We start from the raw sequence: 22437 nt of genomic DNA on the forward strand, positions 1-22437 counted from the left end.
AATATGTTTTAATGAATTGCTCGATTTTGCCTGTGTGCAATATTTTAACTAAAATGTAATTATTTGAATAGTAAAAACTAAAAGTAAAATAGAAAAATAGAAAAATTATTCAAATATTTTGCTGAAGAACCATAATATTTAAATACAAACCTTCCCCACCCTCCTTACTACGAACAAAAAATGTAGACATGAGTGACATGGGGACACTTGGGTAAGTATTTCTAACAAATATGTGAAAAAAATCCCAAAAAAGTTCAATAGTGTCGTCAGAAACTTGGTACATAAAAAGGCCTGTTCTTTTATTTATACAAGAATAAGGATTTTATATACACATTGATACTTCCAAAAAAATTAGATAATTTTATACTATTATCTATTTATATAGTTAACATTATATTATGTTATGTAATAAATAGTGATATAAATTACTATAATTATTATTATTATTATTACAGCAAATGCTGTATAATTTTATGATTATAGGCAAACAGACTGCTGTCTTCGCTTAGAATCGTTTTTCTCATGCAACAATGATCACTGAATTATTTGAATTCAAGTATAATACATCCATTACACTAGTGGTCCCCAACTATTTTTCGGTGGTGACCTTTTTTGAACTTAAGTGCCCAACCGGCTACTGTGAATATCATGAAAAATATAGACAATAAATCAATACTTATTCTTTAAGCATTGATAAGTTTTTATAATTTTATTGAATATAAAGCATATAACTCAATTAAAATGAATACATTTTTATACTTGCAAAATTTACGTAGTTATTATATGGAATCCGAATCAGTATACATGAAATAATTTTTTTTACAAGATTGAATTTGAAATTAGTAAAAATAACAATAAATTATAAATAATTTTTTATGAGTCACTGTGCCCCCCAGAAAGTTTGTGAACCGCTTCATTAATGTGACCTATTCAATAGCAAAGTACACTCGACTCCTACAACAGCAGAGCGAGTACTTACATACCTAATTGCTTTCTTTTTACATTTTTTTCCTGCCTCAAATAATGCTTAAATACATATACCTAAACTACAATAGAATATAATATGAATTATCTCGTTTTAACTATTTTATCTTATATTATTAGTCAATTTAATTAATCAGTATTTTGTAAATAAGTATTTTTTATTTTTTTACATAACACAAAACAAGTTTACTATTCATTTTATGAATACAACATAACTCGATATAAGCGTCGATTGGACTGAGCGAATTTACTCGCTAATTGCTGGAGAATTAACTCGCTGCCACTAAAGTCGCTCAATGTAATCTGTCTAGTTGCTTACTCACTGCTCGGTCGCTATTAAAGTTGACTGTTGAGCTACTTAAGATGCTAATTGCTGGCGATTTTACACTCCAGCGAGTAAAATTGCTCTAGCTGGAAAAATCGCTAGTGTGCTAGCGAGTAGTGACTGGTCAAATGTCTGAAGCTTTAGTTTTCACGGGCGTTGTGATTTATCATTAATTGCGACAGGAGTTAAAAAAAAAAAGTATAAAAATAAAAGATTACGAATCAGAAGTTGAACAAAATAAAAATGCTCTCGGACTTGCGGAGGTCTCGAGTTCCAAAGATATAGTTATTCGATATCCGTATCTCCATCGCCTGCCTTCTGGTCAGTCGTCACAATAATTTGATTCCTTAGCATTTAAAATAATTTTCATCTGAATATTTGAGGACTTAGAATCCTTGTCTTAACCTAATCTTTTGATTTCAACAGATACAGGATCAGGCCCATGACAATGCTCAACAGTGTTCTTTAATTATATATTTGCCATTTCAAGACTCGACAATTTTAATTTTTGCTTCATACAATCACACTTAAGTTTGCACGTCCCATAAAATACATTATTCATATCGGTTTTTTTAATTAAAATTTTATTTTTATAAAAATAAAATATTATTTAAATCAAATAAACTAGCAACACTACATTAACACATCAAATAAAATAAAATACCTACGCAATCAAGTATCAACAACGCAGTGGTTCTCAGTATTTAACCAAAACCTCATAATTGTTTAAAATATCTGGCTACCAATAATACCTAAATATCACTAAATTATTTTAAACCTATTATACTTGCACTATATGAAAGATGCATATTAAATGCTATAATAATGCATTTAATAGACGCTTTTGTTTATCAGTTGGTAAATTTACTCTACTTATAACTCAAATATTTGTAATACAATATATTTAAAAATTTAGAGCTATTGGTTTTATTTAATTTATAATATATATTTACAAACGCATTAATATTATAAATCTAATTACAATACATTTTTACTTCACTTATTATTTATCACTATTTTAATTTTTAATTTTTTTTTTTTTTTACATAATTAGTGGTTATCAAAAGTTAAAATTACAAATGAGAAAAAATATTGAGTACATTACATTTGTTAGATAAATACAAGAATTATTTAAAAAAATAAGTTCATTCAAAAAAGTATAACAATTAAACAGTTTTGTTATTAATTATTAATTAACAAATTTCATTATATTATAATATTCCTTATGGGCGACGCAATAATCTAACACTTGTAATAGTTTCTCTACAAAGTGGACAATTTTGCACATTTTCATTTTTTGCTTTTTTGTAACATTCAACACAAAAACACATGTGTCTGCATGGCTCTAATATAATTGAAGGATTTAATGGTTCAAGACAAATTGCACACTCGGTTTGTTCATACCTATCTATTAACAAAATAAAATTGTATAAATAATAAAAAATAATTATAAATTAAAATATAATTTTGTACTTTTAGATTTTTTGACTTTATCTTTTTGATTTGTATTGTTTGGACGGTGGTGAGAATCGTCACGAAATTCTTGGAATCCTACTTGTTCTTCTGCATTTAACATTGAACAAACAACTGTTCCAATAACGGCTCCTAAAAACATAATGTTGTACCATTTCATAACTCAAATATTATATCCATGTAATTATAAATCAATATACAAACAAAATACTGACTTAACTCTATAATTTTTTGTAAAGAAATATAGTAAATAAATATACTGTATAAAATGAATGAATCTTACCAAACATAGAACCAAGTCTTCCTCCAGCTAAAAAACCCAAAAATGTTAATCCTCCAACAATCAGGGATGTTTTTGCAATAGAATTAGGTGGCATTTTAATATGAAATTAATCCAATACTGCAATCATAAGTTACATGAGATTATTTATCAGTGAATTACAAATTGTCAGTTAAAAATGTATAGAAAAATGTAATCCGCTTAATAACATTCACTCTTATCATTTAAATCTTAAAAGAATAACAAAACAAGATAAAAATAAACTACTATAAAAAAATGTCATGTGGGTGTAATTAAATATCTCAAGTTCACAGTTAATAAATCCATTCAAATATTCATTAAAAATTCAAAAATAATTTGCATTTATAAACTGAAAAATAAAATAATATATATATATATATTATTTATGAAAAACAAATGCATAAAAATCATGTTAATATTGGTAAATCATTTATAATATGTTAATTGTACATTTCAATTCAAATCATTGCATTTACTAAGAATTTAGTGTTATTAGCTATTAAGCAAGACTTTAAAAATGTAATAGCCCTTCAAGATTTTTCAATAAATATTATATTATTCAACAGTAATTTTGAAGTGAATATTTTAAAATTTTAAAATACACATAATTTGCTTTAAATTAAAGTATCAAAAAGCTTACATTAAGTTCTATACAATACTATTGTCTATTACCTTTAAATTTGATAGTAAATTAATTCACTCTAATAAGTCTAATATTAAAAATAGTAGTGTAAAATGAATTATTCTAAACTTAAAACTTGTCATATTGTATATTAGAAGATAACACATATAGATATAATCTAAAGATACAGTCCCTGATTTCAATATATAGTGTGAATTATTGTCTATCACTACACACACTATAATTGGAGTCAGCCATCAAGATATGCTACAATAAAACTACGCTTCTAATAAATACTTCAAACATATTTTTTTTTGAATTTATAATTCTAGTCATAGAACTCTTAAAAAGAAGACAATTAATTGGGATACAAAGACAATGCTCAATTTGTTTATATTATAGTCAATTTGCAATACAACAAAGCTCGGAATAACAACAATTTTAATATAATTAAAGAAACTATCATTCTCTTGAAAATATCTCTGATATAATACAAACATCGGTCTAACAAACTTCATTCTTGATCCTTTGAAATTTGTAATACCGCAAGTTAATAAATAGTACTATATTAGTATATTCAATACTGTCATACCAATATTTCATATTATTTTCAGAACCATTGAATATTTAAAAAAAAAAAAAATCAATTCAAAATTTAAATTGAACCAAAAACACGTAGAGGCCCCCAGTTCATCAACAAATTATATTAAGCGATTATTATGCATAACAGCACTTGTCCTAAAAATATCAATTAAATACCTCACATTGGAGAGTAGTTTTTCTAATTAGAAATGAAATAAAGTATTTTGTATTAATTGTTATGTGATAACATTCAATCAATAATTTAATCGCCAATGACTGCACTTCAATGTTAAGTACCTATCTTAATATTAAGTTATATTTTAATTGGTAAATAGACAATTTTCTCTCGACTGTTTTTGGTGTAGTAGGACATTTTCCCCATTTTTCTTTTAAAGTAAACTATTTTATATAATATTATTTGTTATTTAATATGATTTTTTTTTTTTTTTCATAAATATAACAAATTATAATTGTAAATGTAATTTTATATATTTATAATAGGTTGCTTAAAGATTGTCTACATATAATATAATTAATAACTAATAAAAGTAGCTAAAAATTCCAACATAAAAATGATACATTTTGTAAAGAACATTTGATAGGTACCTATCCGATTCTTTGTTATTTTTAAACACATATTTTTCAGCCTTTGTTCATTTTTATTCATTTATTATTATTTTTTAACAACACCAGTTTTGATATTTAACAATTTAATAATTGCTTTTGAATTTGATTTCTGGAGTGATTCAATGAATATACATCTATAATTTATTATTTTTATGAGAAAAAAATAATTTCCTAAAAAAATACCTAATAAATAGTAAACTTTTTTAAAAAAAAAATGGAGTGCAAAATGTCCGTAATAAAAATATATTGAGGGGGGGAGAATGTCCACAATTCATTTTAACTACATTTTTAGGTACTGACTATGTAATAGTGCGTTTTTTATTGTGTATACGTTACCGGTATAAATATTGTCAACTTAGGAACATCATCCGTTACTTCTTATGTAATAAGTCAAATAAGAACGAAGTGTTGAATAAATAACAATTAACATTTATCTTATTTTGTTGTTGTTATTGAGAAGCGTAAAAAAAGTTTGTGAACTTGAAAACGTAAAAAGATCAATTGGCGATTACACACTTACACAGCAGTAAGAATATACAGGGTAAACCATTCTATTACGTATATGGGGTAAACAAACAAAAATAAAAAGTTCATAAGCAAAACAAGTGATAATAATGTTTGATAAACATGAAAACATATTGCTGTTATCATTTCTTAATTCTTTGTGTATTTTCCAGTTATTCAATATCCATTACATACTTACGAGTCTTAGACACTATTGCGCTTATTGTAGACACTTCGCCATAGCCCACGATCGGACAGTCGTCAATCGTCAGTCAAGTTCACTTTGTTCTAACTCATAAGTCGCGATCCACAGTCGATTTCTCAACATCCCAAACACTAACACTGGTCACAAGTTAACATTTATTATTTATTAATTGATATTAAATTTAAATTTACAAACGATTGCTTCTATACAGTATTTCATTCTATGCTCGCTGTTCAGCTACATACCTTTTACAATTGAATATTCGTACTGTGAATTATACATCACATGAGTACAATCGTAAATTGAACAATTAATACAATCGGGCCGTGATTCTGGAGGATAATCATGGCCGAAAGTTCAAGTTTGTGGACGACCAAACAAAGGATTCGTCATTTAGATCTACCGATCAAAAACTTTATCGAGAACGCAATTCCTTACCAATTGGAGACATTGAAAACCTTAAAATCCAATATTGCCAAGGTTAGTGTATTGTCTGTAGGTTATAGCAATTATTTTTATTGTTCTGTTATGTAATTTGTTGCACAAAGCAAAGACGTTTAGAAAACCGTAGCAGTATGCGTCAATTACAAATGAAAGCCTCACAATCCATCAAACGTGCTAGAGCATTGCTTAGAGAAATGGAAACCTTAAGAAATCAAGTGGCTGATGTTGATTTACAAACTTTTGATGACTTAATGAATCCAAACAGACAGTTGATATTGGAAGCAATTGATATGTTTAAAAGTAATTGTTTTAAATATTTTTTCACAAATAATCCTACTGTGAATTTTTTTTTGTTTTTTGGTTTGTATAGATGAGGATTTAAATGAATATAAATCTAATGCTGTACTAGAAAATATGCATCAAGACAATACTGAACAATTAGAAGCAGAAAATCAAAAACGTATGTTTTTAGTATCTATTGAAGAAGAAAAACAAAAACAGGAAAAAATGTTGGCGATTGAATCCGATGTTAAAAATGTCGAGCAAGATATAAAAGGCATTCAAGATTTGTTTCGTGATCTCAGTAAATTAGTAAATGTATGTATTAAAATTAAGCTTACCTTTCATCTATCATACCTAGTAACTTAAACTTTGAAAAATATTTATTTATGTATCATAAGTTTACTATTAATATAGTTTCCGTCAATAGTTATTTCTTCTTTCACAACTACAAAACTTTCAACTACCTTATCATAAAAATTTATCAATTAAAAAATACATCAGCTTAGAGTCTATAAGAAAATATTATATAAAAATTGTTACTTTAGTGACAATATCTCATATCTAATCCTCTCCTGAAAAATATCAAAAATGTAGATACAAGGTATTGTTATCTTAAAAATATTTATAAATTATTTATAAAAATATTCTAACTAAGAAAAATGTAACATGTAACTATTAACACAATTAACTTTAATTTAATTTTTATTTTTTATTGGGTGCATGTATACTACTACTTTCTTAAAGATTGTAGAAAACTAACAATTATATTTAAATATTAAAGATTTTGGGAAGTTTAGAATTGATTGGTTTTACAGTGTTTTTTTTCTTTTTATCCATTTTCAGAAGTTGAAAAGTTTCAAAATTATGTTGTATGTCTATATTAGTTAATTTTTGAGACTTATTGTTACTCGGAAGAAACATTTTTTTTATTATCTTGTTAATTTACTTAAATGTAAAGAAAATGAACATTGAACATGAAAACATTTTAGTTAGCATGGGTTTTTTCATGATCATTTTTTCTTAATGTTTTTTTTATATTAATTATTGGTTTCAAATTTATAACTTTAAAACATCATCATCATATGTGAAGGTGAGAGAAATGTAACTTACACCCAATTTTTGTATCTTGTCAGTCTATCTGTTATTTTTTCTTTTCTTACTAGAAATCTTATAAGTAATAATAATAATAATCTTATGTCCCTAAGGTATGCAGTAAAATTTACATTTAAAAACTTGCAAAAATTAACATGTACTAATATAATATTTAGAGTACTATTTTACAGGAATTTTTTTCAATTTAAATAGAATAATCTCTTGTTTTGCTTATGTAAAAATCAAAAAGTAGGATTTTGTATTTTATAATCAATAGTTTAATTTTTTGAAAACTAACAATATTTTTATACTTAAATTTTAGGATCAAAAAGAAGATGTTGAAAAGATTGAAGTTCATACTGAGACAACACATGAAAATGTAATTCAAGCTGAACAGTCATTGCGTAAAGCAGCAAAATTGAAGAAAATGTCTTATCCACTTATTGGAGCTGTGGTCGGCTCTTGTGTTGGAGGTCCATTAGGCTGTTTGGCTGGTGCTAAAGTTGGAGTATTTGCCACTGTTACATGCTTTGTATTAGGTAATATTTATAACTTTTAATCTAACTTAAATTCATAGTTTAAAATTTTGATTTGTACAGGTTAAATTGAATATTTCTCAAATTTATTAACATATAGACTTAAAACACATTTCTGAAATAATGAGTATTTTACATTAAATTAATTACCAAAATTAATTTTTATTTTACAGGATTTACTGGTGGTAAAGTACTTAAAGATAAATCTAATGCTGTGGAAGAAACAGAAAACACAACTAATGTTTTAGTTAATCAAACAGTAAAATCGCATACTGAATAAGTGATTTTAATGAGATAATAATGACAAATTTAAATTTAAATGAAAGTAAATTGTTGATTGACATTATCCAGTTTTTATATTTCATTTAATTCATATTTTTATAAGTCTATGTATGTTATATTTTTTTAAAAATTATATTTTTTCTTAAGATAAATAAAATAAAATTATAACTATTAATTATACTAATGTGTTGATACATAATTATAGGTAAAACACATGGTTTATTCTTTTTATTACAATAAATTGAATATATATTTTTTTCTAATTTTGATTGATACATATAATTGAAAAGAAACAACACATAAATATAAACTCAAATGGTCAGATATAATATACTATATAAATATATATAAAATTAATTAATATTAAATTGTAAGTATGAAATAAACAGAATATTTAAAATTATCTACTAACTAAAATACACAGATTAGGTACCATAAAAATAAATAATAAATGTCACGTTGTAAACCAACACATATATTATAATATATACAATAAAAATCACATAGTTAAATTTTCTATTTTTCCAGTCAAAAGTATATTGTAAAAAAGTATATGTAAAGACCGAAATCATAGGACAACTTGATATTATGATAAATTACTAAATATAAAACAAAAATGAATACCTTTTGAATTATTATAAAATTATTTATTGCATTTACAGTTTTGATAAATACAGTACATTGTATTAAATGATTGTATGTGTGATCATTATAAAAATAAATGATAATTGTTTACTTATATTCACACATATTCTTATATAGCTATCCAGCCCTTTCAAGTGATTTTTACTGTATACACCAATATGTTACACACAAATCAATTACCAATTTAAAACACAAATCAAGTAAACATATTCTATACTATTCTACAAATTTTAAATTAAAAATCTAGTTATTTTATACTTAAGTCAAATGCGTATGTATTTTAAACAGCACATTATTGTATTTTTACTAATACAAACTAAAAAGTCTTATGAAATGTTAAATATAAATGAACGCATTATTATTCATAAAAATAACTACCAAATAATAAATGAAATAAAAAAAATTATCACTTTACGAGTATTCAATAGCACCCAATGTTAATCATAAAAAAGTAATGTACACTTATGACTAACAGTGTTTAATTGACAGATACATATTTTTAAAACTTTAGAGTCAAAATAGTTAAGTCTTTGTGCAAGTAATATTAACTATAGATACAAGAACAAAGGAACCACAACAGAACCTACAAAGAGGAACATCTTTTTTCAAATAACGCAATTATAGCCTACTAAATAATTGAAAAACTTTAATATAAATATATATACAAAATATATGGCTGATTACATTTAATTAAAAATATATGTATGAAGAAATTAGATCAAATAATTTACGATATTTACAATTAAATAGTTAATAGCTAGGTTGTCTTCTAATTGTTTTAAATAAAATAATAATTTAGATAAAAAATTATGATTACATAATTAAATAATTTTAATAGTATAAATTAATACAAGGGATCACTTAATTATAAGTTTTCTTGTTGATGAGATAAATACATAAGTTTTTACTAAATTAATAAAAAAATTATATTTTTTGTTATTAAAAATATTACATTTTTTTTTATGTCCTCATTTTAATTTTGTTTTTTTATTTAAAAATAAATGTCAGCATACTGGGATATTCTTAATTTTATATTTTAAAACCATTAAGAGATCACAGTAATTCAGAATTCACAACATTTTTCATAATATACAATTAGAAATATCAAATATAAACAGAGGCTATAGTTTTTTCCTTTCTTAACCTGGTAGGAAAATACAGTGGCCTGTAGGGTATATAATTTACAAATAATGTAAAAAATAATTAAAAACTAAAAGATAAATGACTATTTAGTTATTAAGAATAAATGATTAAATCCTTTATACAACTATTATTTTTCTTAAAATACATATTTGGTAATTTGTAGTAAAATTATCACTCACTTCATTATTTATATACTGTTATGCTAAAAAATCATTGAGCGTTGTACTAACAACGAAACATTAAAGAAATATACATGAGAAATTAAACTACCTTTGATATAGTAATTATTTTCAAGGAGAACTTTGTTCAAAAAGAACATCATTAGACTGATTATTATAACTATAATCCAATTGTCCTCCTCCCTCGTTGACCATGTTCTGTGTTATATTTGATGAATAGGAATGTTGCATAACTTGTTCATTCTTTAAAAATAAAATACATAAGTAAAATAAATAATTAATAAATAAAAATGTTTTTACTCGTTCGTGTAGTAATAAAACATCAGAAGAAATTAATGGACACGTTTCAAAAAGTTCTCCACTGGCATCAGAACACATAATTTGATTGGCAGAGGTCTCTGGTTGAGTTGTTTGCTCAGAAGCTTGTAAAGAATCCTAAACATAGGTTTTTAGTCTTAGAACAACTTAATATTAATTGTTAACATTTATTACATACATCCATAAATGTTGGTAAGATTCCACACCGTGCCATTAATAATTGTTTAGTTATTTTCTTTAGTTCTTCTTGTTGTTTGACTATAGTTTTTTGTAATTGCTCTTGTTTACGTTGTAATTGATCTTGAATGAGATTTTCCTGTGACTTTTAATTAATATTAATGTGGTGTTAGTAAGTACAAAATATAGATGTAAATTGCATTATCAGTAGGTTTTAATTTTTCCAGAATTGAACAGTATTTTAAAAATTACAACTGTTATCACATTTTAATTTGAATAGTGAATACTATTATACAACATATTATGTTATTAGTGTTATAAATAAGATTAACTTAGTATTAAATATATATTTAATATTATACTTACTGGGGAAACTGAACCAGCAGGTAATTTAACTGAAGATTGGGAATTTTCTAAATAATTGTTTAATGTTTCAGAAATATCGTGTTTATTTTCTACCACTGCCAATGACTCACCTTCACAATTAGAATTTTGAATATCTTCAATAGATTTAATTTTCTAAACATTTAAAATATATATGTCAACATTACTTATAAAATAATTTGGTAAAATTATATTTAGTTTAATTTTTAAAAATTAAAAATTCATTTTAAAACGTTTAACAACATTAGAAGTGAAGATTGATGTTTCAAAAAGTAAAATTTTTAACTGAAATTGTTAATACATAATCTGATGCCTTAAGAGGATTTCAGGATTCTATTTGTTTTACCTTTAAATTACCAGTTAAATGGCAAACTTAGGTTCAGTAGAACCAACCTTGTGTTATTATCTTCGGTATAAAAATGAATTGACCTATTATGTATATAATTTTACAATAAGAATATTATGTATGTTCGAACATTAGATTTTTATAATATTTAAATTTATATGTAAAATGAAATAATTTAAAATACTAAGATCTTGTTACAAAATTAGCAGAGACAATTGCTGAGTTAGCAAATTGGATAATGGTTTAAATATAAAATAATTTAAGTATATCATTGAAGTTTAAAAATAATATATTAATAATTAAAAGTAATTAATATTCTAATTAGTAATTTTAAGTATTATGATTTTAACTTGTAAGCTGATCAAGTGGAATAGTCCAAGAGATGACTAAAATTTTCATAACCCTAAGCAGACGACCCTGTCTATCACTATTTACAAAATAATTAAGTTGATACTATTTAATTAAATACAAAATCTATATAACTTATAATATGATACAATAACTATTTAACAAACAAACCATTTTTGGTGAATCTGTACTTTGTTGCTCATAATGTCTCTTGGGATATGAATCATAATCACTATTTGATGATTGATGTTCAATTTCATTTAAAGGAATGTGCCATAATCTTTTTTTACTATTTTTTCTTCCATCATTAGTTTCACTGTCTTTTTTAATAATATTAAAATAATTTATGACTTGATGATGACAAACAATGAATTCAGGTTTTGAGTTCCATTGATGGTAACTAATATAATATCTTGATTGTAACCATATCCATTGTTGTCCTTTGGTTAAAAACCGATAATAACAAGATGTTTCTTTGCCTTTCAGCATAACTAAAACATAAGTAGTAATTAATTAATTAATTAATATTAACTAAAAATATTTATAGTTAATTACTTACGAGCTTGGTGTGATAATATTACATTTTCTAGGTCATCAATATGGTAATATTCATAACCAGATGTTCCTAGAACTTCAAACGGCATATAGCCAATAATTGATGGAGCTCTGAAATTAATACAAAAATACACAAAGATAAAAATTGAAAGAAATTGTGTTAAAATAAATATTTTTACCTATGATCAAGGAATAAAAATTTCCATTCTAAACTATGTCTAGAGGTGAATTCACTTTTTATATCCTCCATAACTGGTAGTTCTTTTAATAACTGTGGAGTCATAATTCGGCCAATACCAACAAATACTAGGCTACGTATTAAAAATAAATTTTGTATTTTTTAACTTCATAATTTATATTTCAAATAATGTAAGACTTACTTAAGGTCATCTTCTTCACTACTGAATAGAGATGAAATTCTAAGATTGTTACCATGATATATTTCACTACTTGGTTGAAAGTAACCAAAAAATTGCACCAATTCAAATTGATTTTTTTCCTCTTTATCTTTAAATGGATCATGTCTTTTACAATGACAAGAAAATACAATTTTATCTAATGTAAAAAAATCAGGTATTCATTAATATTTGCAATACTGATACATATATTTAATAAGTTATTACCATTATCATAATTTTTAGAAAGTCTGGATTCTATAATCCGATCTTGTAACAATGAATGATCTGCTTCATGGATTATTTTAAATATTGATAAATTTTCCATGGTTTTCTAAAAAAACATAATTTTATTAGAACCACAAAAATATTATACAGCATTATAATTTATAACATAATAGATATAGCAATAATGATTAAAAATAATTAAAAATAGTACCGGAAGATAACCAAGAAGAGCAGTGACCGTTTCTGAAGCATGAAGGATTTTTCCTAATGATGTAAATACTATAATGAACCCATCCAAAGCCTAAACAATAATGGAATAACAAAATAGTAGTTTAGACAACAATATTTGAACATAAAATTTACTTCTAAAATTATATGTGTAAATTCTTCATTTAATAGAAATTCTGGTTTCCAATCATTGTCTATTTCATGTACTCTTGAATTCAATAATATATCTAAAAATGATTAATACATGTAATTTATTATATTTTACAACAGATTAAATAGACATAACACACCTTTTTGTTTATTTAAATAATTGATGGTTGTTCTCAGAACAGTGGATTTATCCATTTTTCTATTAGTTGTGGACAACATGCGATTTAATTCATTGATTAAGTTGTTAAATTGATCCCTGCGTTTCTTCTCACTTAGGTTTCTTGATTTTCTATTGATTATTGTTTTCATAACAAGATATCAACGAATAGTAGTAGTTATACATTGGTCACAAAACATTGATAATACCTACCTTTTAGTATCGTCTCTATCGGTCAGTTCGTCGTCATACTTGTCACTGTTGAAACAAGAAAAAAAATATCCAAGTCACAATCAATGACAAACTACACCTGCCCGATAAGTATAAAATACAATCATGTTTACAAACACACCAGTCAGTCAACCAATGTGCAGCAATTGGTCGATTAACTCTCATAACATTTACATTACACGAAAAAATAAAAACAATTAGATGAGTGTGTTTGGTATATTTTCCAGAACGTTTCCTACCCAATAAATTCCACATTTGAGTCGTGTGTTATTCGTAAGCACAATGACAGATGAACTTACTCGGATTTCTTAGTAGAGGCGCTATTCAAGTAGTTTGACATAGTGGCGTGCGGTCCAGGTAGGTACGTATATTTCGGGCTTTTTGCTTCTTACCTTCAGGCGCCACGGTACACAAAGTTTACATTTTTACATGTAGCACGGTGTATAATCGGGCCCATTGGTAAGTGCACAAAATAAACAATATTGGGCAGAGTAAACGATACTAGTTTTCGGAAAACGGCACTATTATGTATGCTCGATGCTGGCGCCTGTCGGCCTGGCGCATGACAAGAGAGCGTTGTAGACTGTGTATAGTTAATGGCTAATCAAACTATTGATATAAAATGATATGAAAAAGTTTTGATTTTTAATGCACCATGAACGGCAGTCGAACCATTTGCTATAATGTTAAAACATTTAAAACAAGTACATTCAGGTCCATATTCCATAAGGTAATCGATAATATAATAATAAATAGGTATTAAAAACAACCTTGTCTAGACATAATAATACAATAAAATGTATTATTGTAATCTGACTATAATGACCATAATTTAGGTGTGTACAGTGTACACACATGGCCACGGATTAATAAATTATATTAACATGTACATTTATATCTATATATAATATATACAAATATGAAAATTAAATATTAAACTGTAGACATGAAGCGTAACGCAGTTGTCGTCATAGGCGTAGAATGGTAGGGGCTAATGGGGCTATAGCCCCCCCAAAATTATGTAACCCACCTCAGAATTTTGTGTCTGGAGTCTGGGCTCTTGTTTGATTTTCCACAATGAAAAAAAGACTCCTCCATACAAATTCATCACGCTACGCCTATGATTGTCGTTACCCTCGAGGATAGACTTTGATTTTAGGGAGAAGGCGGACTACAACCTTTCTACACCAAATTTGTCAATAAATAACATAAATTAATATTATTTAAGTTGGTTATTTGAAGGGCTAAGCCACGCGCAGCTATACCTGTCCTTCCCCACCCGCTTAATTATGATTCATGACCAATGGAATTATGGAAGTATGGTGGATACTGGGTGACGGGTACAGGAAGTGCTATATTATTATATTATATATAATATATCTGGGGCCTCGCTGTTGAGTCATTAGGTATTAGTAAGTAAGCCTTCAGCTTTTTCTGCTTTTTATTAAGTGCCAAGTGGTTCTTTAAATATGTCCAAACTATATTAAGTGTCTACCGATTAATTTTATAAATTTATAAAAAGAAGTGTGAAATCTAGGTACTTAGGTGTATCTCTAATAGTCTAATAATAGAACAATACAAGACACTCAATATTCAATTAATGCCTTAAAATCTTTACTTTTTAAAACTATCTACTACCTACTGTAAAATATCAATTTTGTTTTATTTAAGATATCTCCTCAGTAATTAGTCTGTGATTTCAAATTCCGATAGATAACAATTATATGACTATTGTAAAGGACAGGGAGTCAGGGTAGGCAATTTTTTCTAACTTGACGAGTCAAAAATTGCATGATTTTTATTTTTTGGTTTCTTGCATGGCATTTAATTATAAAAATATGCCTCCCCCCCGTGCCTTCCAGTGTTTCAATTTCAAACTTCGGGGGTGGTTTCCGATGGCAAAGTGAATATCCTTGGTGCATCGGAGAGATCCAAAATAAAAATTTTTCAACAGCTTACAAGAAAATCGAAAAAAAAAACAAAAAAAAGTGACGCAAAAACGAGAATTTTTACGCAAAACCAGTTTTCGACCAAATCAATTTTTTTATATGGTTGTAACTCAAAAACTGATCACTGTAAATAGGTACATGAAATGTTCACGAAATTTTTATATTAGTGTTATCTATATACAGTTAAATTTAAAAAATATTTTGACATTTTTTGAGCTATTTATAGACAACTGAAAGATTCGATTTTTCTGAGAATTTTTTTTGTTGTGTGTTTTTTTTGTTTGTATGATAAAAAAATGTTGGGTGACCAAAAAAAAAATTGAAAATTTAATACAACGTTCCTTACCTTAAAAATAAAAATAAAGATAATCGGAAGAGTAATTTCAGAGACATGCATGAGCTTGACAAAAATTTTCATTTTAATAATAATAATTATATACATTATAATATAGTAATTAATAATAGTTTTAAATGTTTTAATATTATGATAAAAAAAGAAAAATATATAATAATAATAAAATAATGTAAGTAATGTAATATCCAAATTTATTATTTATTATTTTTACCATTATATAACGTAGTACTAAATTGTAATTCGTCGAGGGTACAATAGAAATTAGAATATCTTTGAAGTCCGTGTTGAGGAGTTTGAACTTTGATTAGATAAAAAATTAACTAGATCTAAGTTTCGAAACAGTGTACACCTTTCTTAAATTCGTAGAACACGGGAATTTCCCGAATGTCTTAAAATTATATTTTATTTAATGTTCCGAGCACGGATTAATATATATAAATATATAATAATTAATAGATATAATTAATCAGTTTACCTGTTATCTATGAATCCGTGGTTCCGAGTGCGTCTAGAATAAAGTATCACCCGAGTATGTCCCAATTCATTTATAGGGACTATTTATAGAGTTAAAAATTATTCTGCCTGTTATCTCGGGGCCGAACTGTACTAGCCCCATAACAGTTGATCATAAAAAAAAACACACATCATTGTAAAATCAATACATTTATCACTTCGTTCAGAATCTAAAAGTACTATATTCAATTTCGTTTAATCTAATAATCTACTGTACGATCTGTTAACTGTTTAAAGTATAGGTATAAATACGTAAAAATGTTAATCATCATTGAACTGTTGCGTTGTTAGGAGCTTATAAAATATATGTACCCCTATGTGCCATAGGCGTAACTAGACCTTAAAGTGAGGGGGGCTTCAGCCCTAGAATTTTTATAATAAGTAAATTAAATGGGGGGCTCTATATGCAAAATAGTTCCAAGATATCTAAAACGATTTGCAAGTAATTTAAATAATTTTTTGTACAGCAAATTTTATTATAATATTTTTTTTGTCTGCATTCTGTACTGGAAGTAGAGGGGGATCATTAATTTCTACTTGCAGTAGTGGCTCTGGTTCTGAAAACAATATACAATTTTTATATTAGCATAAATTTTCTACATTATTTACATTAACTAATATTACATTTTTAAATTTAATTAAACTATACCATTTTCGTTTTCCATCATATAAAAATCTGCCCAAGCTTTTTCTATGTTGGGAAGTGCAGCTCTTTCATTGACAGCAGCATTTATTAACCTTTCTGGGCCACGCACACGCTCTCGATATTCTATAAATATTTTATTGGATCAATTATGTAATAAGTTAACTTATTTTATAAGAATTATATTCAAATGAGTTTTGCATTATTTAGTATTATAATAAAATGTGTGCATTTACCTATTATAGGATAAGATCTATTAATATGATCACGTATCTTTCCTTGACCACGAATATGTTCTGGTTGAACGGGAATAATTGACGCACTGGTAAAACCGCAGACGGCTGAATGAGTGGTTGAAGAGGTGTTACTCAGTGTTAGGCGCACTGGGCCCAATATCAAGGGTCTAAAATTTGGCCGTACCAATGGTGCTGGTAGAGGAAGTGGCTCCATTAAAATTCCTGGTACTATAGCTTCTAAATGATACAATTGAATTATTACATTATACAAACTGTTGATTACTTTTAAAAATATGTACTTATTATGACTTAAGATATAGAAAATTAGGCGCCTCGATTTTATTTCTCACAATCTGTTCTGGTGTGTACTATCCACATTTCTAATGAAGTTACTCAAATTATATCTGCCATTTTCAATATTATTCCAAGCATTTCTTATAGTGACATCATTGCGTGGATACACCCTGTAATCGGCTTGCCTGCCCTAATAAATCAAAGCTAAGGTAAATTTGTTGTTCATATATGTTATAAATTATAGTAAAGTATGATTTATGTGATTATAATGTGATTATAGATTAACTAACTCTTTGTCTATCGACTGTTCGCCTAAAATCATTTCGACCTCTTTCTTTGACTGTTCTCAAGTGATCTAAAAATGTATTCAAACAATTTTATGATATTAGTAATCGAAAAAGCTGATTAGATTTCTATAATTTAAATTTCATAACAATTCTACTTTGTTTTTATCAAAAAAAATTACCATAGAATCCATACAATGTTGGGTGTTGGCCCATTAGCCTCTAGAGAGATGCGCGGTAAGATTCAATGAAGTTAATATTTCCAACGGACCTTGATAAAAAGGGACCATTGTACCTTCTGTAACGTAGTCTTGGGCCCCATTCATCAGAATTCATCAAAATTAAATATGTCTACCCAATTCGTTAAAGTTTCAAGAACAAGTGGACTGTTTCTACTCCTAGCCCGTGCAATAGCCCTAATTGCTGCGGTACGGCCCATTTCCATCGCTGCACTAGGATATCTGTAATTATTTATTATTATTAAATTTAAATATAAATATATTAACTTAAATTCACTTTTTTTTTATTAAAAAGCTTACTGCAGATGCGCCTCCTGGTCAACTATATTCTGTGGAACAACATTTTCTGTACTCACTTTTTCCCTCAGCCTATTCAAAAAACCTCGCAATGCCACTGCATGGTTAAGTACAGGTTTATGGTTGTAAATGTGTGCTGCTGGAATTATTATTGGCATTTAATCAGTTATTGCAATTTTTGCTGATACTGGACACCCATATCGACGATTCTCACAATACCTAATTTTACATAATATTAAGTATAGTTTACTTTTAATGAATGTTTAATTCCAATTGAACAAGTAATATTTGATTATTTTGATTAGATCTTTATATTGATGTATAACGTATTTTATTAAAAATAAATTTAATTGTTAAAAATATATTTACAGTGTGTTTAAATGCTTGACAAGAATTAAATATCTATGAGAGGTACTTATTCAAATAAAAATTAAAAGTAATCAGTACTCTATTGCTTTTATATAGTAGAAAATTAAATCATTTGTTTGTAAATCTTAAATAAAATATGAAAACGTGAACCATTTTTTTGCATACAATTTTCGTGACCTATGAAAGTGTTTTTAGCCATGAAAAGGGAAAGAAAGGTTAAACTAAGATTTTTACACAACACAAGTTTTAGAAAAAATCGATATCGTTTTTTTGGTATAACTCTAAAGAAAATTAACCATAGATACACGGTATTTTCACCTGACCCCCTTTTAAAAGGCATTTCTTCATCATTTTTAGTTATACTTTCGTATGACGTCGGTCGGTAATTTCCCTAACGGAACACATTGTATACAGGTACTCGTATTATTATGTATTACAACATCTCCATCGCTCTGCTCAGAATTTAAAATTTTTATATTTAATAGTATTAAATATAAAAACATATTATGTAAAAGGTCAACCAACGTGATATTTTAGGAATACCCAGTTGGGCAGTGGCGGGGAGGTGAAGGTATTATTCCGGAGCAATTGCTCCTTCAACATTTTAGAAAGTGGGTGGTATTCTCTGTCTCAAAATACCTAGGTATATTATGGAAATATACTATGTATTCAAATATGGGCTGCAGTTTAGAAAAAAAATGTTTTGTTGTGCATGTGTAGAAAAATGTAAATAATAATTTGAATTATTAATAATTAACTTAAACGGTTACACCTATTTCTATGTAGGTACCAAGTTAATATCTATTTTATATTTGGTAAGAATAATGTATGTTTGCGCCGAAGCCGCTCGAGGCAACGACTTGCGGGATGATGGTGACGGGAAGGTGGCTACCCACAGGGTCACATTTAAGATTTGGCGCCTGATACAAACTAAAGTGTTCACCGCCCCTCCCTCTAGGGTGTATTTTAGGGAGATATGTTTGGGTATTTGCCCCCCCCCCCCGTGAAAATATAAAATATACACTTTAATAAGTTTAATATGATAAATTACTTTCAATTTTTATAAAACAGGAATAATTTAATGAAACAAAAGAAATTATGAATTTTAACATTTCATAATAATAATAATATTAAAATAAATTTAGTACTTCAATATAATATATATATTATACACCCTATAACGTATAATAGTAAACTCATTTACACTTCACAGAAATTATATAGGTAAATCATAACTCATATTATAATAAATTATTTTTCTTAAGAAATTAATATATTATTATTAATAAATAATAAATAATATTATAATAGTGTTGTCATTAATTCAACATCGTGTCTGTTTCATAAATATTAAATAGAATCACTTATAGCAAATACCTAGTAAAATTATATTAGACAAAATTATTATAATCTATGGTTACTAAATAATAAAAACAATGAACAGTGAATATCATTTATCAATGCGGTATGTGCGTTATTATGTCTAAATCATGGTTTAAATGTTAAAAAGGTTTTAAATGATTAAATTATTTGTTTTTATTTCCATCACGATTATCAGCATTAATTCAACATTTTGTACCTCTTTACTACTGCTCCTAAAAATTTGCCGCTCGGTACAATTGTACTCGTTGCACCCCCCCCCCCCCCTAAATGCGGCCCTGGTTACCAAAATATATTTACATACCTATCTATATAAATATAATAAATTAATACGTAATATAAATGTAATAGTACACATTGTGGGGTTTAAGGCACTCACAAATAATAATAATATATTAAAACGCTAACAAGATGAATAATCAATACATAGATATAATAGAATAATTAAATAACAATACGGGCGCCCAAGATAAAAGTAAATCTAATAATATATACATATAGTTAAATGTTTGTTACACAACCACACGTAGTATAATATTATACTATTATACTATTATATAAGACATAAAAACAACAATAATATAGTAATAATAATATAACCTGGCTGCAGCAACTTCGATGCGTATGAGACTGTAGAGGATCCAACGAACAGCTCCAGATGGGAGGGACACGGACGGCTCAACAGCCACGCACGGTACTGCGAAAAAAGGCCTTTGACCACGCAGTCTACCTATATAATATATGGGCGGCACACGGTAACGCACGATGAGCCAACCGAAAGTTGTAAAACAATAAGCGGTTAATAAATATATTGGCGGCACACGTTCAACGAACCAAACGACACAGACAGCCACACGAGGTGTAAGGCCGTTAAAGGAGCAAAGGCGGCACAAGGACTTAGCAATAACACGCGTTGTCCGCAGTCCGCACACGCGGTTTGGTGCGAACCCAGCGCGAGACGGCGAGCGAACGCAACGATGCGTAGGACTCGACCGCCTGGAAAAGACAAGACCAAAGGTGCCGGCGGCAAGTAGCCAACGGCCGACAGTCCGGTACTGATCGGCAGAGGAGGGGGTAAGCGACTTTACGAAGCTTCCCCGTCCGGCACACCGCTGGGATGAAATACGTCGCGTCCGTGCTCGAATGTAGGTACATATCTGTATAGATACATACTTGTCTTATTAATATTAATACTTATTTATATTAATATTGTGTACTTCAGAATATTCCAATATATTATGTCGAACATAAAAATATGTATATTTTTTACCTTATCTAAGTATCTAACTTATACCTACCTTTGTTATTACTTATTAATTTATTGAGCATGTGTATTATAAGTAGATTTTAACCCTGTATATACTTATCACTTTATGTTGTATAATAAATACAATATTTTTATTTTTTATCGTATGTGCAGGAGTACTCTTCAGAGAATAAAATCATTCTGTTTTTTTTTTAGCTACATGTAATATCTTATCCATGTAATAATTACGAACTTATAGATACAAGATATTAATATTGTATTAACGAAATACCCAAAGCACTTGTTAATTAAGTACGCATAAAACCTTCTCAGTACCTACTCGATTTAAGTGTTATTATTACACGTAATAGTTTTCTTAAATTTTTAGTTAAAAATTTTAATGTATATAGCATCGGTAAAGCACGATTCCGTACGATTTTGATAAAATAATAGATTTTTAAAAACGCCTTAAAAACAACACGATTACTATTTTTTTTATTTAATAAAAATATTCATTGAAAATCCTTATTACATAAACAAAATATCGGGCCTACCCAAAAAAAATTGTCTAGCTACGCCACTGCCTTTTCTACTAGTTCGTACGGCTTATGTTAATCATAAGCGGAAATTTGATGACATATCTGTAATCAATGGTAATTCTATTTAAACAAAATAATCATTTTTCGTGAGGTGAAAAATTTCTGTTTCAAAATTTACCTCGATCTATTTCTATGTTATTCTAATATCCCCTATTATTAACAGTTTTAATACACTTTTACCCAAAACACTAAATCTCTTTAAGGGGGATCGTATTTTGCGCCAATTTTATTTTTGTTTTTGGCGAAAATTATATAGGTATACGCCTCTTTAATTATTATTCATCAATTCA

At 27.3% G+C, this 22437-nt stretch overlaps 3 protein-coding genes across 6 annotated transcripts; 1 reads left to right on the forward strand and 2 right to left on the reverse strand.

Annotated features, from left to right (window-relative positions):
• Nucleotides 1-1872: 1872 nt before the first annotated feature.
• On the reverse strand, nucleotides 1873-5400 carry LOC114130802 (E3 ubiquitin-protein ligase MGRN1-like). The gene is made up of 4 exons (XM_027995865.2): nucleotides 5251-5400; nucleotides 3066-3182; nucleotides 2783-2914; nucleotides 1873-2717 (listed from the first exon to the last, which is right to left on the reverse strand). The coding sequence occupies exons 2-4, from the start codon at nucleotides 3157-3159 to the stop codon at nucleotides 2533-2535; spliced, it is 411 nt and encodes a 136-aa protein (XP_027851666.1). The 5' UTR covers nucleotides 3160-3182; nucleotides 5251-5400; the 3' UTR covers nucleotides 1873-2532.
• Nucleotides 5380-8439, forward strand: LOC114130800 (syntaxin-17). Of its 3 annotated transcripts, none has more exons than XM_027995862.2 (6): nucleotides 5380-5519; nucleotides 5592-6103; nucleotides 6172-6367; nucleotides 6438-6664; nucleotides 7764-7980; nucleotides 8151-8439. In XM_027995862.2, exons 2-6 carry the CDS (start codon nucleotides 5969-5971, stop codon nucleotides 8255-8257), a joined length of 882 nt encoding a protein of 293 aa, XP_027851663.1. In that variant the 5' UTR covers nucleotides 5380-5519; nucleotides 5592-5968; the 3' UTR covers nucleotides 8258-8439. The 3 variants fall into 3 exon arrangements, with proteins under 3 accessions (XP_027851663.1, XP_027851664.1, XP_027851665.1); XM_027995863.2 differs by lacking the exon at nucleotides 5380-5519 and having other exon boundaries at nucleotides 5592-5770; nucleotides 5835-6103; XM_027995864.2 differs by lacking the exon at nucleotides 5380-5519 and having other exon boundaries at nucleotides 5592-5763; nucleotides 5835-6103.
• Nucleotides 8440-8563: 124 nt separating this feature from the next.
• Nucleotides 8564-21308, reverse strand: LOC114130778 (circadian locomoter output cycles protein kaput-like). Of its 2 annotated transcripts, XM_050199755.1 has the most exons (22): nucleotides 20903-21308; nucleotides 18557-18772; nucleotides 18200-18478; nucleotides 18024-18088; nucleotides 17739-17923; nucleotides 17440-17676; nucleotides 17210-17329; nucleotides 16523-17117; nucleotides 14043-14421; nucleotides 13726-13770; nucleotides 13496-13644; nucleotides 13341-13432; nucleotides 13189-13278; nucleotides 12978-13083; nucleotides 12735-12909; nucleotides 12534-12665; nucleotides 12359-12465; nucleotides 11971-12290; nucleotides 11088-11240; nucleotides 10723-10866; nucleotides 10527-10661; nucleotides 8564-10469 (listed from the first exon to the last, which is right to left on the reverse strand). In XM_050199755.1, exons 9-22 carry the CDS (start codon nucleotides 14081-14083, stop codon nucleotides 10338-10340), a joined length of 1821 nt encoding a protein of 606 aa, XP_050055712.1. In that variant the 5' UTR covers nucleotides 14084-14421; nucleotides 16523-17117; nucleotides 17210-17329; nucleotides 17440-17676; nucleotides 17739-17923; nucleotides 18024-18088; nucleotides 18200-18478; nucleotides 18557-18772; nucleotides 20903-21308; the 3' UTR covers nucleotides 8564-10337. The 2 variants fall into 2 exon arrangements, with proteins under 2 accessions (XP_050055712.1, XP_027851636.1); XM_027995835.2 differs by lacking the exons at nucleotides 16523-17117; nucleotides 17210-17329; nucleotides 17440-17676; ... (3 more) ...; nucleotides 18557-18772; nucleotides 20903-21308 and having other exon boundaries at nucleotides 14043-14466.
• Nucleotides 21309-22437: the final 1129 nt, after the last annotated feature.

The sequence above is a fragment of the Aphis gossypii genome, chromosome 2 (genome assembly GCF_020184175.1).
Source record: "Aphis gossypii isolate Hap1 chromosome 2, ASM2018417v2, whole genome shotgun sequence".
Lineage (NCBI taxonomy): Eukaryota > Metazoa > Arthropoda > Insecta > Hemiptera > Aphididae > Aphis > Aphis gossypii.